General features: G+C 46.0%; 1 protein-coding gene across 2 annotated transcripts in view; it reads left to right on the top strand.

The window, feature by feature from the left end:
• Positions 1-904: 904 nt before the first annotated feature.
• ESD (esterase D) overlaps positions 905-15,475 on the top strand; it is a 110,366-nt gene continuing 95,795 nt past the window's right edge. The window contains exons 1-2 of one of the 2 annotated variants that reach the window (XM_085621847.1): positions 905-1,085; positions 6,855-6,930. In XM_085621847.1, the coding sequence (XP_085477973.1) occupies positions 920-1,085; positions 6,855-6,930 (242 nt within the window). In that variant the 5' untranslated portion in view covers positions 905-919. Of the gene's footprint in view, positions 1,210-6,854; positions 6,931-15,475 lie in introns of both variants that reach the window. The other variant, XM_085621848.1, reaches the window with a different exon arrangement.

The following is a 15,475-nucleotide window of genomic DNA, read 5'->3' as shown; positions in this document are numbered from 1 at the left end:
TACATGCTTGTTTCTGAGAAGTGCTGGTACTCTCCAATTAAAAGCATAGCATTTCTCTTGAGAAGTGCCGGTATTCTCCCTCCCAAAATAAAAAAGTGCTGGTACTCTGTTCTGGACAGTACCAGCCCATTTAAAGCACTGCAGTGTTAGTGAATCAAAATATTTGGGAGGGGGAAATTCCGAGAAGGTTGTGCAAAGAGGCCAGACATTGCTTTGATGTGTGACTGCACTGTGACACAAAATGAACCCCCTGCTGCCTCATTTTATTCACCAGCTGTAACAAGGGAGACAAATTTCGTTCCGCCCAGGGCGCTATCCAAGCACGGACTGGCACTGCACTGCGCCCTCGGAGCAGCAGTAGGCGTAGCAGACCCTGAAAGGTCAAAATTAATATTCTAACTCCAGTCCTAGCATATTTGGGGAAAGAACAACTTTGCCCAAATCTTTCAGGAGGCCTATTTAGTATTCCAACGCCAGTCCGGGAATATTTTGGGAAAGTTAAACCTTCCCCAAGTATTTTGAAGAATGGTTGAAAAGTTGAAAGGCAGAAAGTGCTGCCCTAAGGCCGTAGGTCAAGGTCGAAAACTAGGAATACCCCTCCCAGCAGCCGGTCATCTTTTGTCTTTGAGCCTGAGACCACACCGATGGTCAAAGCCAATAGATCTCCCATAGGCGTCCTATTGGCTTTGCCAATGCTTGCTCTAACTAACGAGCCTCTTTATTGATTACGGAAGGTGACCTTTGATTCTGTATCTTATTTTCATGCGTGCCACTCTCCCTTCTCGCCCTTAGGAAATCGGGGCTACCCCCGACGGCTTCCCAGTTTCTATCCGTCCACGTTCGCAAGGCTTCCGCGTCACAATGCAGCGGACTCTTCCCGTTCCGTACTAGTCTCTTCCCTTCCACTGCTCAGACAGCCATGGCGGCCGAGCGGGACCGCAAAGCCGTGCAGCTGATTGGTGCCTTGTTGCGGAGGGAGGCGGCCCTAGCTGAGAGGAAGGGGCTGGTCATGGGAAGAGGCGGGCAGGTCCGCCTGCTTACTCCCACCTATTCGGGGTGTGCAGGAGACAGGACAGAGTTCGCAGGTAGATGACCGCATGCAGTGGTGGGGAGGGCTAGTGGCATTGACCCGAGGGGCTGGTCTTCCAGGCGCTATCTCGTGGAGACGGCTAACGGGGAACGCCAGCCGGGCGATTAAACTGACAAAAGGTTTTGCCACATGCTGCGCCCCTCCTTCTCCCAACTCACCAGCCTCGTAGTGCGCCGTGAAAGGAGTGCGAGTTGTGTATGAAGTTATTTTGGGCCATGCGTGCAGGGCGGCAGCCTGGTATTTAATGCACGCTAAATGGTGGGACCGGGACTGCTCATAATACATTGGGGTGGTTTACTAAACTAGCATATAGGATTTAATACTAGCTGTGTTTGATATGAAAACCAGTGTACCGGAATGCCATGAATTGGCTGTGTGTGGTAGGAGAACGTGAATTGTGCCATCAAAAGCGGGGTCTGACAGTCAAACTCTACCGCAAAGAAATTGGCAAGAGAAGGACAAATGTGACATCCAGTCTGGTCTGGCTTACTTGGTACCAAAGGCAGCGTTTAAAAATATCTTACAGGGGCAATGCACCTGCTGCAGAGACCTTTGTGTGCCCATCATTTTTCAGGCGATAATAATAATGGCAAATAACTGTGGTGGTTAATGCACTTGCTGCAGCGAGCTGTGTTTTGTCTAGTTGCAGCTTTGATTCGTGATTAAATATCATAGTGTTAATGTGCTTTCTGCAAAGCACAATGTTTATCATGAATGTAACAGTTTTGTATTTCATGTAGAAAGTGCAGACAGTGGCTGCTTTTGCCAGAGATGTTTATAATACATGGGCTTCTGTAGTCCCTGTATAAATGGCAACCACTAATTTCTTATAACCCGCAACTTGTGATATACCAAGTTGCCGATTATTGAGAAACAATGTCAGAACTCGTCTCTTATAAGGGTATTACTGTCGAGTTCTGACATCACAGGGAAGACCTGGCTTGGCAGTTCGGGCTGGACTGTTCCCATGAGGCACAGGGTCAAGATTGATAGGCATATAGCTGGGTCTGAAGTGAGGTGGCGAAGTTAGCTAAAGAATGATGATAGATTCAACCCAGATCTGTGACTGGGGGTGAGTGTTTGAAAAGTTTCAGCACTCTGTCCATCAGAGGCTCATTTAGAGTTAAATTTCAGGGGGGGGGGCTAATTCTTCCAGCAATTGAAGATGCAGGGGCTCTTAGAAGGGGTGAAAGAACAACAAAGCCTCGTTAACAAGTAAATGGTCTTTTAAAGACCTGTGAAGTACTCTGGTGCGGCTGTGTGTGCGCCTGGGAAGCTGTCTCCGCCTGGGCTGCCACACACGATGGGGGGGCTATAGCCCTTTGAACCCAATGGGTGTTGCGCGCCTGCCGTCCATTATCTCCTTATGTGTGCATCACAATGCCTGCTGCCAGAGCCAGCAGCCGAGGTGGAAGGCAGGTCTGGTCACAGAGAAGCAACTCTCTTCCTTCTGCTCTAGTTTCATAGCTTACTGACAAGCAGTGAGATTTTTTTTTTTTGTGCACTCCTTAGATAGAGAAAGCTAGAGGCTTAATGTATGTTTCTACACGTTCTAAGCTACTGCAGCTTTTTTTTTTATACTGACTAGTATTGAATTGTTTCTAATATCGGTTTGCAACAAAGCTCTAACAGGTTTTTGATGTGTTTAATTTTGTACTAGAGGTTTTATTTTATTCTACATGTTTGCAAGCAAGCTTGCTTTTTCATATGAAAGAGCTATGCACCATGGATTAAGATTGTTTGTGGGCAAGGTGATGGTGTGACCATGTAATATATGGGATAAAGTACCCACTGTGTGCATGATGAGGATATTGCAAGTCACCTCGGAGTTCCATAACCTTATAAAGAAACACCGCCTCGTTCCTCTATATGGTTATGGAACTCATTGGTGACTTGCAATATCCTCATAATGTGCAGCAGGGGGTATCTTATCCCCTTGTACTTGCAGTTTATAAGTTGTATTCCCGATATGACACACTTTGCATTGAACCGTCAGCAAGGAATGCATGAAAACTGTATGGCATATACTTTTTTTTTTTGTGCTCAATTTTGTTATTCTAGGTTTAACAAAAGGTTTCCTTTGAGTACTAGTCTTGCCACTGTGTTTCGTTTTCAATTCTGACTTTTTGTGTTTTCAGACCAAGCATTCTTAACATATAATGCCTCAGAATAGAGGATATGGGACTCCTATGCCTTGTAACCACTCATTACCTTATTGTAAATTTCCTGTACCTTGGTTTAACCACTTGTATGATTCATAGTGAGTGTGATGTAAAGCGCTCTGACACCCTACAGTGGGATGAGTGGTGCAATAAAAGGCATTGTTAAAAAGTGTTATTTAAATGGTTACTACTGTAATAACTTATACATACAAGTACATCTGACATTTTTTTCAGTGCATACCTATTTCATACATCCAGGGGTTGACCGAAGTTAAAAACTTGCCTCCAAAATCAGTATTTATCTTAAGCACCTGTCAGTTGATGGCAATCCGATAATCTGTTTCCCTCCATTTCATTGGCATCTAAGGGGTCTATTACAATGTCGGGCGGATCGCCACCGCCGCATGGCGGTGGCGATCCGCCCGAAATTATCCCCCACCCGCCTCCCATTTTCCCCGCCATATAATGATGACTGGGGGTACAGCGGCGGACGGGAAGACCGTCTGCCGCTTTTCCGCCTGGAGTTTCTACAATGTTGTCAGTGCCATTGTTGTAAACAGGACACAGGAGGCTGATTGTGAAGAAGTTGCAGGACCAAGTTACAACAGCCATGTTTTCTTTTAATTTCACCATCACCTTTTCACCACGCACTATACACTTGTTTGTTAAGAACTGGAACTAGCATATCATTTATGATATACCATTTATGGAGTTAATAAATGTTATATTGTATTTATTGTGTTTCCCAGCATCTGTTGCAAAATATTTGACCACCATTTAAATTGGTGCATCTTGACTTAACCCTGTTACAAGCTGCTTCAGGCACAAACCTTTCTTAGGACCCCTAGGGCCACTCTAGACCATTGTTACTAACCTTAAGCAGGGTGAGGAGCTAACCATGGCTCAGAAAAAAAGCCTTGAAATAGAAGTGAAAGGCCCCCGTGCACTCTACACACCTTAAAATGGAAATAAGTCTGCAGTGTTGCAGTATCCCCTCTGTGCTTTTAGGCAGAGGCATGCAATGTTCATGGACTTGACTTTTGTGCTGGCTCAGAGCTGTGAGGTTAATTTGGTGCCAGTTGCAGTGCGTTAAGTTGTCATTACAGTCTTGTAAGTAGGTGCCTGCCTCCAAATGTGCCAAGTTCACCCAAATGTGGTGTACAGCAGTACGACTAGCTAGTCATTGGGTGCCAAAGCTCAGGCCTGTTATATGCCTGGTGGGCATCATCACAGAGTGCGATAGCATCGGGCCTTTGCTGTGGGGGGATAAAGCAGCAGACTGCTCATTCATCATCTTGGTCATCATACTACGCAGCAACAAAAATTAACAGGCACAGGTTGAAGGAAACATTGTCTGAACCCGTGACATTAGGCAGGCTGTATTTATAACCTGATGCTGCACCTGAAATCATTGTGTCCGGATGCATGAGGTAGGCTGACTTGGGTACTGGGTGGCTCACTGCATATGCTATGACATGACCAGCCCTGTTGGAGGAATTTGAGTTGTCTGTAAGATGGGCACTTTAGGGCTGAAAGTTTAGCAGATTCCTTATTCCTCCTTGAAAGCCTCTGGGGAAGAATGTGTTTGTGTTACAGTCTCACTAGAACAATACACAAATGTTTTGAAACCCTGCCAGTGAGGCTACAAGTCTTAAACTGTGGCTGTCCATCTTAAGCACACTGGAACATAAATAACCTTGAGATAGTTGAGATTTGCTGACACCTTTCTCGTCCAGTTTCCATTGTGGTAGAGTGCAATCTTAACCATAATGATGGAAGAGGTTTACGAAAAGCTCTGACTGTCACTCTGCAGCACTATACTTGTATACCAACGTGTATATGACTTTGCGTACAAATGCAGCAGAGCCCTTTGGTGTCCATATGAGAATACTTTATTGCTCTATTTTATATGTAGTCCCCTCTAAGATTATGGCCATGAGTTAAAATGCAGGTGGACTCTTTGTTGTTGCAGGACCTGCACCAGGCCTTGAGTGGTCCGAATATGAAGTTACAGGTAATAGGCAGATATGTCAGTCCGCTAAAAGCCTAAGGAACTCTAAATCTAAGATCTTGTTAGCGGGAGGTAACAGATGGAGACCTTCCCCTGGATTCCCCACTTGCTTTTGATACTGACCCAGGTTTGAAAATCAAAAAGTTGGTTATTTTATTAAATACAGACGTCGCTGTTCAACCTCAAGTAAAGTAGGTGGCCAGAATCACCGCTTCCTATTAAGCTGACATTCGTGGAAACAGTCCATTGCATGGATACAACCAAGGCTCTGCCATTGGTACGTTTAATTATTTCAACATAGTTTTCCCAAAAATTCATTAAAAATACTTCAGCTTGATCACGCTGACCCTTACAAAATCAGTAGCACATGAAATCGACCTTATAAGCTCGACATTGACTCTCATATGAGTGCAGGTTCAACTTTAAACTTCTGTTCACAGATATATTAAGAATGACATCTGGGGTACTCCATACAATTGTTGACCCACTACATTCCTATTGGAGTCCTCAGATCATCAAACTATCCCATACAATTCCACAATGGTTCAGAGGAATTGAGAATGGGGGCTAATCACAAATTAGCAAAGGACTGAAACTGCTACGTTCTCAATCTGACAGATGAAAACTGACCTCTCCTAGGTCTCATTCGCACAAGAGGCGATGATGCCTATTGGCAACTACAAATTCCAAAAGAAAATCATTCAGTAGCTACTCTTGCCCAAAGGCAACAACATTGGGCAGACAAATTGAAGAAAATGTTGCTCGGACATCTTGCCTTCCCAGATCAGACCACTCGTTGCTTGTGACGAAGATACGACTGTGCAAATATGAGGCAGTATGCAGAGATTGACAAAAGCAAACCAGGCTCCACATCAAAATTGGACTGGACTCTTAAGGGCTGATGGAAATCAATATGAGGCCCTCGCTCCTCACATACTGCTAACCCACATATTTACCTAATACCAACCTCTGGTAGCAGTTCTTCAATCACTAGCATCGATTTGTGGAAAAGACCCATGCGAAGGGATACCGCTGGGACCTGACTGACCACATGCCATTGTTTACAACTGTAGCAGGCACTCTGAAGTGGGCAGAAGGCTAAACAGAAGTGCTATGCAGATCTCCGGAAATAAAGACACCCATTCAGTTATTGGTCTGTACGTACCATGTTCAGAGCAGTCTGTAATGAGTTGCACACTCAAGCGCTTTCTGCTCTAACCTGTATCTGCAAAGAATGACATGTTGACTGGATGGCAAAATCCAAGGGGATTGGAATTTGCGGGAGTCCTTTGTATTTGCTGGCCTAGTAGTTGGATGGTGGTCCTTGGTGGCTGTTTGTATATTACTTGTGTCACACTCTGTCCAGTATAACTGTGCCAGTGTTCTTTTAACTATACACTAATGAACAGCCCTGGCCAACTACCACACCATTGCCAAAGTTCACGGCAGGAAGCTTAAATAGGTTTTTAGACTAATATTTGGTGGTTGTACTTAACATGCCATATTTATGTAATGCATGGGGTCATTCCACTTTCACTCTCGTATCACACCTTTTATATTAAAATGTTTTGCTTTTCCATTTTCCCTGCAGATAAAATAATGACGCTGAAACAGATTTCCAGCAACAAATGCTGCGAAGGGTTGCAGAAAGTGATCGAACATGACAGGTATGGTTCTTTGAACCTTCACACATATATTAAGCTTATCCTCAGAGTACATGGGGGCAATCGCTGTTCAGTTTTGCCGCCTCTGAGAGCGGAGTGAGTTAAATGTGGTTTAAGTGTGTGGGAACATGGTGATTTCTGTATTTTTAGCTGTATGAAGAGACTTTGAACTGATGCTGTGATTCCGGGTAGTTGCTCTTCCTAATTGAATGAATGCCAGTTAGACTTGACCTTGAGATCAAGACTTCTCAGTGATAGTTTGCTGTCAGATGGGGGTTTTCACTGTATTTGTGTGTCCTACTTTAGTATTTGATTCACCTTTGGGCCTCTGTAGCATATGGCACGTTGAAGTTCCTTCCAAACGTTAGTAGCTCTCAAGAATGAACCTTTGGAGGCATTGTTCAGAATCCCATAAATGTCTCTGAGTTGTAAAATGTTTGCCTGTATATTATCTTTTGTTTATGGGATGATTTACGTATTTTAAATATTTCAAGTCACTGAAGCGTCAGTGACCTTGTAGTCACAAAGCAGCAGGGCATGAGCCTTCCTGAGGTCAGAGATCACCCAGCGAGCTCACTAGTCGCCAAAGTAAAATGTGACTTCCACCTAGATCTGTTTGTATCCTTTAGATTCTGGGATTTGTAGTTTTTGCATGAAATAAACTATACTAAGGACTGCAAATCCCCTAATGCAGTGGTTCCCAAACTTTTGACTCCTGAGGACCCCCATTGACTCACCACTGGAAGCCGGGGACCCCCAGCAATTTGTATGATTTAAATTGCAAACATTAAAAGAGTAATTCGAAAAAAATAAACACATGTGCACACAAAACAAACACTCGATTTACTAAGGATTTTAGTATTTTATATTGAAAGAGTTTGCAAAAAACAGAAAAATGTAATGGGAAGGTTGGTGCTGCATCTCAGTGATTAACTTTTAAATGGTTAGTTTTATTTCGCAGTACAAGGCTCCTGCCAGGGCCAAGGTGGAAACCCAAAGCAGCCCTGGCAAATGGTTTCAGACCAGTCCCCATACAGTGCACACCAAGTGCAGTGAGTGAGCTTGATCACTACAAAGGGGGCTTTGGGAGGCTACCCCCTCCCCCCCCCAGAAAATGTAGGATACAATGGTGCAATCTACAACACATTTATCATTCTATATTGAATTGTATTCGTTTTTAAAGAATAGTAAATGATGACCTTACTATGCACCAGAATACAACAATCTTTGTTGGGGTTCTTCAATGATTCCCTTAATATACCCCTTCAACAGTGCCTCTCATTTCTCCATAGTCCCTCTGTCACATGTATTTCATTTGTTTTATAGCATCTCTCATACCATTGTAGGATGTCAGACCACTTTACATCACACACATATAGAGACAAAGAATCATACGTGTAAATCGGTGCAGAGAAAATGTTACAAAAGGCAAGGTGTAGGATTTACATGTCATTCATACTGGTAGAACATTTTTAAAGAGTTCTTGGTCTGGAAAATCACAAACGCAGGATTCAGAACATAACACAGCGGGTAGCATTGACTTTAACAATAAAATTCTATTTCCACCCAAATAAACCCCTTTAGCAGCATCAGTATAATGAAAGACTGGGAAAAACATAAGTTATTAACTTGTACCATGCAGTGTGTAAGCAGCTCTTTGATAAGTTTATAGGTCACTGTGCTAGATTATGATTGTCTCTCATGAGCTGCAGAGTAACACAAGAATATCTGTGACAAAAGCAGTAACCCACTGACCTATGCCCATAAGATACTGTTTTTTAAAATGCATGGTACGCGTTCTTTGCAGCAGGAATATTAACCCTCTGTTCTACATTAGATCAGTCGAACCTGCCACTGGAAAAAACTCTCATTTCTCTCCAGCAGCTAAATTAATCACTGGTGTCATCTTGACACTTTTGTTGTTGCTCAAACTGCTAATTTCACAAGGAACTTTGCAGTGCTTTTAAAACTGCTGCCTGCGGACCCCCTGGAAATGTGTCACGGACCCCTGGGAGTCCACGGACCCCAGTTTGGGAAACACTGCCCTAATGCAATATAAACAGCAGGCCTTAGTCCTGCTAGTTAGCCCCCCGTTGCTGCTGAACTCTGAGATGTAGTTTTGTATCAGTGTAAAGCAGCGGCCTTGCACCTGGTGAAGTCAGTACTGATTTGATAATTTATTACAACTGAATACTCTCTCACTAAGCAGACGTGGAGACCTTGTTGCACACTTCTCCCTCGCAGGCCACACCGGCGCTGGCAAGCAACTGGTGCCAGTCGTACCACTACCTGCTACCTCACAAAATTAATCTTGTTTCATGCCAGGCCTTGCTTCTTATCGCCGCAGCTCGGCTAGCTTGACCATTCACCAACGTCTGTGTCATCAAATGAGGTATCGGGCAGCAGTAGGCGGTATGGTGGGCACTGGGTGCTTGCTAACGCAAATGTTGCTCATGAGGGAGATGTGCCCTCCCTCAGAAGATGCTGAAAGGTCTCTTGCTGTCTGTTTAGTGAGATAGCGAATGACGTCCTTATTCAGTTGTGATATAGGATTTATTATAGGCGAGTAGTGGCCTATTTTCTCATTACACAAAGCTCCTGGAATAAGAAACTAAACAGGAGTTTATACAGGAATTGCTGTCTCCATTTAGGAAAGCAGTAGGCGTGCGTGTAGTGTGCTGGCGTGCTCTAAAAAGTACGCTAGTTGGTCAAGGGTTTAGCAGAGTACAGGAGGGAAGGTAACGAGTTCCTTCGGTCTGTGAGTGAGGTTATTTTCTTGAATACAAACGTCGCTGTTCAACCTCAGGTAATGTAGGTGGCAAGAATCGCCGCTTCCTATTAAGCTAACCTGTGTGGCTACAAGCCATTGCATGGATACAACCAAGGCTCTGCCATTGGTACCTGTAATTATTTCAACATAGTTTGCCCAAAAATTCATTAAAAATACTTCAGCCTGACCACAGCGAGCCTTACAAAATCAGAAGCACATGAAATCGACCCTAAAAGCTCGACATTGACTCCCATCCGAGTGCAGGTTCAACTGTCAGAAGCCTAGAACCAGAAAATAATCTAAGCCTCGGTAACCAGCTAACAAGGGTATGTAAAAATGCATATGGACTTTAAAGACCTGTGAAAAACTCAGGCGTGCCAGAGATAAAACTCCATACACTGCCCAGCCGAGCCCACAGCAGCTCGAGCTGCAGCAACCTGGGCTGAGAGACACAGGGGGGGGCTGAGACTGAAGCGCCCCATGGGCGTTGCAGCGCCTGGGTGAACCTCTGTGCACATCTAATAGCCGGATGTATAAAAAGTAACAATTATTTGTTGCTTATGTTTGCACTTTGATTTGTTTTATTTTCTTGACTTTCAAGGGACATAGGGCCTCATGTAGGTAGCCAAATACCGGTCGGTAACGGCCGAATTTCGGTAAATATGCCGTTACCGACCCGTATTCAGACAAGTGAGATGTAGGAGTCCAAAAACGACTTTTCGGTAAATATGAGGCGGTAAATACCGAATCATATTTACCGAATTCTAAAATACCGATTCAGATTTACCGAATACATACTTAACGAATCGGTAAATATGAAGTGGTAAATATGAAGTGGTAAAAATTAAAATGACATGTAGGAGCACTCGGTAATTAAGAAATCCAAGAAAATCGGTAAATAAGAGTCGGTAATTAACACGGATTGAAAGCAGGTGGTAACCATCAACAGTGCATATAAGCAATCCCAAAATGCAACAGCGTGGACAACATGGCCGCTATGTATGTCATTGCAAGGCGCCTACGTCTACAGGCAGCAGGACTGAGGGTTTGGCGACGGGAGGAACGCCTCTACAGACAGCGCATCACACTATTCCACCTGACTGATGCAGAGATACATGAGAGGTACAGGCTACACCCCGAAACCATCATGGACTTAATCAGGGACCTTCACCCACTCCTGGACCAGCCAATAAGAAGGGCGCACGCCATACCCCCACATGTGCAGGTGCTCTGCAGCCTACATCTGCTGGCATCCGGTAGTTATCAGGTGGTGATAGCTGCGGTGGGTGGTGTATCCCAGAGTTGCCTGTCACGTTTCTTCAGGAAGTTCCTGGATGCCATGATGCAGAGAATGCACCACTACATCAGCTTCCCCAACACACAGGCTGCACTGCAGAAAACAAAAACAGACTTTTATCACATGGCACAGTTCCCCCATGTCATCGGCTGTATTGATGGTACACACATCCCAATCTGTCCACCAGCTGACACAGAGCACATCTACAGGAACAGGAAGTCCACCCACTCCATCAATGTGCAGGTGATCTGTGATGCAGGGAACATCATCACAGATATTGTTGCAAAGTTTCCTGGGAGCACCCACGACTCGTACATCTTCCAGAATAGTGGGATCTACACACGACTGAGTGCCGGAGAATTTGGAGAGGGATACCTGCTAGGTGAGTAACAGTGACGCCCCTTGCAACCTGCAAATCATAGTGTAAAGAGGCATGTGACTGATGTTTCCCTTTAACTCATCTAGGCGACAGTGCATATGCATGCCGGTCATTCATCCTCACTCCCTACCTACACCCAGCAACCCAGAGTGAGAGACGATACAACGTGGCACACAAAACAACACGCAATGTGGTGGAGCGCACGTTTGGACTACTGAAGAGCAGGTTCCGCTGCCTCCACAAGAGCGGAGGCGCACGCCAGTACACACCCATCACCTGCTGCAAGATTATTGCCACTTGTGCAATGCTGCACAACCTTGCCACGAAAAAAGGTACAGATGTGGAACTAACATATTTTGAGGACAACGAGGATGAGTCAGGCCAGCCACAGGGCAACGCAGCTAGAGTGCCAACTGCAATCGATGGGAGAGAGAGACGGACAGAGATCACATGCAACTATTTCTGAGTAAGTAAGGGGACACAGCCAGTTGTGATTAGTCATGACGTAGTTTTAATGTGGCACCACGCCATGAACACATGAACAAGCCAATCTGGCAATATACCATCTATACAAGGAGTATGTCCAGGGTTACGTCACCCATTGGGAAGTGGCTAAGCAGGGCCACATCAATGTTTGCGCATACGCGCTGCAGTGGTGGATGGCACGGCCTGTGCATCCTCACTAGAGCCAACCCCAAGCCGCCTGCTGCTCCTGCGTCCTTCTGGGACGGGGGGTGTGATGCTGCTCCTGCTGCTGGTGTCGATGCTCTCCGCAGCATCCCCTGCAGCAGTTGTCGACGCCTGACTAGTAAATAGCACCCCTAGTGCACTTGTCACCTGCACCATCCCCCGAGACAGGTCGCTGCAGCAGTGTGTTAGGCCCTCCTGCATCGTCACAGAGCGCCGGCACAGTAGAGAAGTCGCAGTTGCCAGACGGTTGAGTGCCCTGTTGGTAGTGTCCCTTCTCTGCCGTTCCCGGCGCCGTGCCTCGATGTTCGCATCTAATTTGCTGCACAACTGCTGGATTGACTGGGACATGTCCCGAATGCCCGCAGCCATGCCGCTGATGTTATTGTCCATGTTGACTAATGTAGTTTTCATCACCCGCATGTGCCTCTGGACTGTCATGACTGCCTTTGTTTGCAGGCGCTGTTGTTTCAACATTTGGCCCTCGAGACCCAAGAAGACACCATGGCCGTCAATGGGTGCTGGTGGACTCTGGACACGCGACCTGCGGCGCCCTCTTGCTCCCGTCTGTGCTGCCTGTGAGGTGTGGGGCACAGTGGCATGGCTCCCTTCCTGGGGCCTGGTGAGTTCTTCAGGGCCCATGCTGTCGTCTGACGAGGTGTCTAAGGCTCGTAGCCTGGCTGCTGGACGCCTCCTCATTCCCACACCTGCAAGCGGAGATGTGGCCGGTGATTCAAACATGAGTGGCGATGCTGGCTCTGGGTGAGGTGATGCTGGCTCTGGGTGAGGTGATGCTGGCTCTGGGTGAGGTGATGCTGGCTCTGGCTGCGGCGAGGCTGCCTGTGTTGGTGGTGCGGCTGCCAGTGGGCCTGCTCCCTGGTCTGAACTTGTGCTGGCTAGAGGTGATATTTGTGGCCGGTGTGCCGTCTCTCCTGCAGCATGCCCTGTCCTGCATGATGTCACATCTGTGGACAGAAGCAACATTGGCTCAGTGTCCCCGAAGGGCTGCATTGAAAGCGTCACAATAAATAAATTCACATTCCAAAATGTCCTCTGTCTCCTTGTGCCTCGAGTGCGTGACATGCCTTGTTGCCCTGTAACATTTACGTCATGGTTGGTGTTTCCCTGACTACATCTCCCGGAATGCATTGCCTGTCTGCACTGACACGTGTGGACTGCAGTGTGATTCTCGTTTCACAATGGGGGATGTGGGATAGGGATAGGGGGTGCTACATTGCTGTGCTTTCGTCTTACCTTGTTGTGTGTCGGCTCTGGCAGAGCTGTCGGCGTCCCCAAGACCAACGACGCTCTCTTGCTCGATTGTGGCCCCCACCAGCTCCTCCAGTTCGGTGAGGGCAGGTGCCCTGTTGGTTCCACCTCCAGTCTGGCTGGCCTCCTTCTGGATGTCGCCCATCTTCCTCTTGGTTACAATCCTCAGGTCATACCAGCGCTTCTTTAGGACCTCTATGTCCCTGTGGGTCACTCCCACAGCATTCACATGGGCCTGGATGGCCAGCCATATGTTGCGCTTTTCAGCCTCAGGCACTTGCAGGGATTGCCTTCCAAACAGCTTCTGGTGCTGCTTCACCACCTCCTCCACCAGCACCTGGAGTTCCTTGGGGCTAAATTTCAGCTTCCTCCTCCTTTCCCCTCCGTCTCTCTGTGTTCTCTGGCTGGACATGATGTTCGTTTTCCCGCTCGCACAGGCACCGGCTCCCTGCCTCTCCTCTGCACTCCAAGCCTCTCCAGGGTCGGCTGATTATGTACACCTGCCTGGGTGTGGCCACTTCCTGGTTGGGTGGGCTGTGGTTGCACAGGATTAGCTGTTTCGTCAAGTCATGTGATTTTATTTACCGATTCCGTACATACCGATTCGGTATTTTCCGATTCGGTAAATACCACCTCGGTATTTTCCGATTCGGTAAATACCACCTCGGTATTTTCCGATTCGGTAAATACCACCTCGGTATTTTCCGAATCGGTAAATACCACCTCGGTATTTACCGATTCGGTGAATTCCGATTCGTGATTACCGAATGTTACCGAATCGGTAACTGTTACCGAATTTTTACCTACATATAACTTACCGATTCTAATTTACCGATTCGGTACGGCTCGGTATTTAAGAAACGGTAAAATTTATTTACCTACATGAGGCCCTTAATGTTTCCATCATGTTGCTATTTCTATACGGTTAGTGTTGCAGCAGTGGCTGAACTCGCTATAAAGTGTCCCCTGATTGTTGGGAGTCTAAAATCTGCGTCTCAATAACAAGCAACTTTCTGATGTTGCTGCGAGAGCTTCGAGCTGTTAAACTATTCAACAGGTTCTCCTCCGTGTGTCGGAGACGATGTCACTGTCAGTGTGAAAACTGAATGACCTTTTCAGAAAAACCCCACTCCCCTGGCTTCCTGAGCCTTGGAAGCAAGCCCAGCCGCTGCTCCTCGCTATGCCAGGCACGGTGGAAATGCAGACATGGAATTGCAAACAATGCGGATCCCATCATGGGATCCCTGCAGGTCCTTGACACATTTCAATATTTGGCAGTGATCCAAGTACTTTCAATAATTAACATATTCCGAGGAGCACTTTTACCTTTATTCGGATTTTATGAGTTCAGCTGTGACCTTTTATAGTTTTCATTTTACGACCTTGGGTGCTGGTTAGTCATTGCGTGCAACTTGCTGAAAAGCCTTTTGAGACTTAAAGCACACTTCCATCCTAGTTCTGGGGTTCTCTAAAGAGCCCTCCGCCCACAAGAGGAGCCATCGACTATCCTTCATTGCAACCATATCCAGATCTGCAATCTGACCTGTGATGGGCATTAATCGTCTCTTACATCAACATTCTCTACGCATGCAGTGGGCATGGGGGTCCAACAATTTTGACACCACAACATTTATCTCAACAGAACGGCCAGAATTCGATGAATAATAGGCAGTATTAATGCTCAATTTCATGAGGCAACGTGTCCCCGAGATAAGGCACCTCCCAACACATCAGAAATACAGTTAAATAAGTAAAGGGACCACTCAATAACTGAATTCTTGAGCTGCGTAATACTTTAAAGGTTTTATTACAGAAATAAAAAAATTTGGTTCCAGATAATTCCCATGAAGGCTCTCCGCAAATACAGCATGACAGAGAAGTGCAGAATCAAAATTATTCTAAGGCTCAATTGGACAGGAACATGTGGAGATAAATGAGCAGCATCCCTAGCAGCATCTAAGCCTTCAGGAGTGTCTTCTGGCTCACCCCCAAAACCAAGGGGTTTTATATATTACTTTCGCATAAGAGTTTAGTAGAACCGGAGAATCACTGTAGTGTCAGCAAATTTTATAATTTGATTAGCAAATCCGAACACAGAAATATTAAATGTTATATTGCTTTAACACCTAAGCACTATCCCACTACT

Source organism: Triturus cristatus, chromosome 8, assembly GCF_964204655.1.
Source record: "Triturus cristatus chromosome 8, aTriCri1.1, whole genome shotgun sequence".
Lineage (NCBI taxonomy): Eukaryota > Metazoa > Chordata > Amphibia > Caudata > Salamandridae > Triturus > Triturus cristatus.
This window is presented reverse-complemented; position numbering and strand designations above follow the sequence as displayed.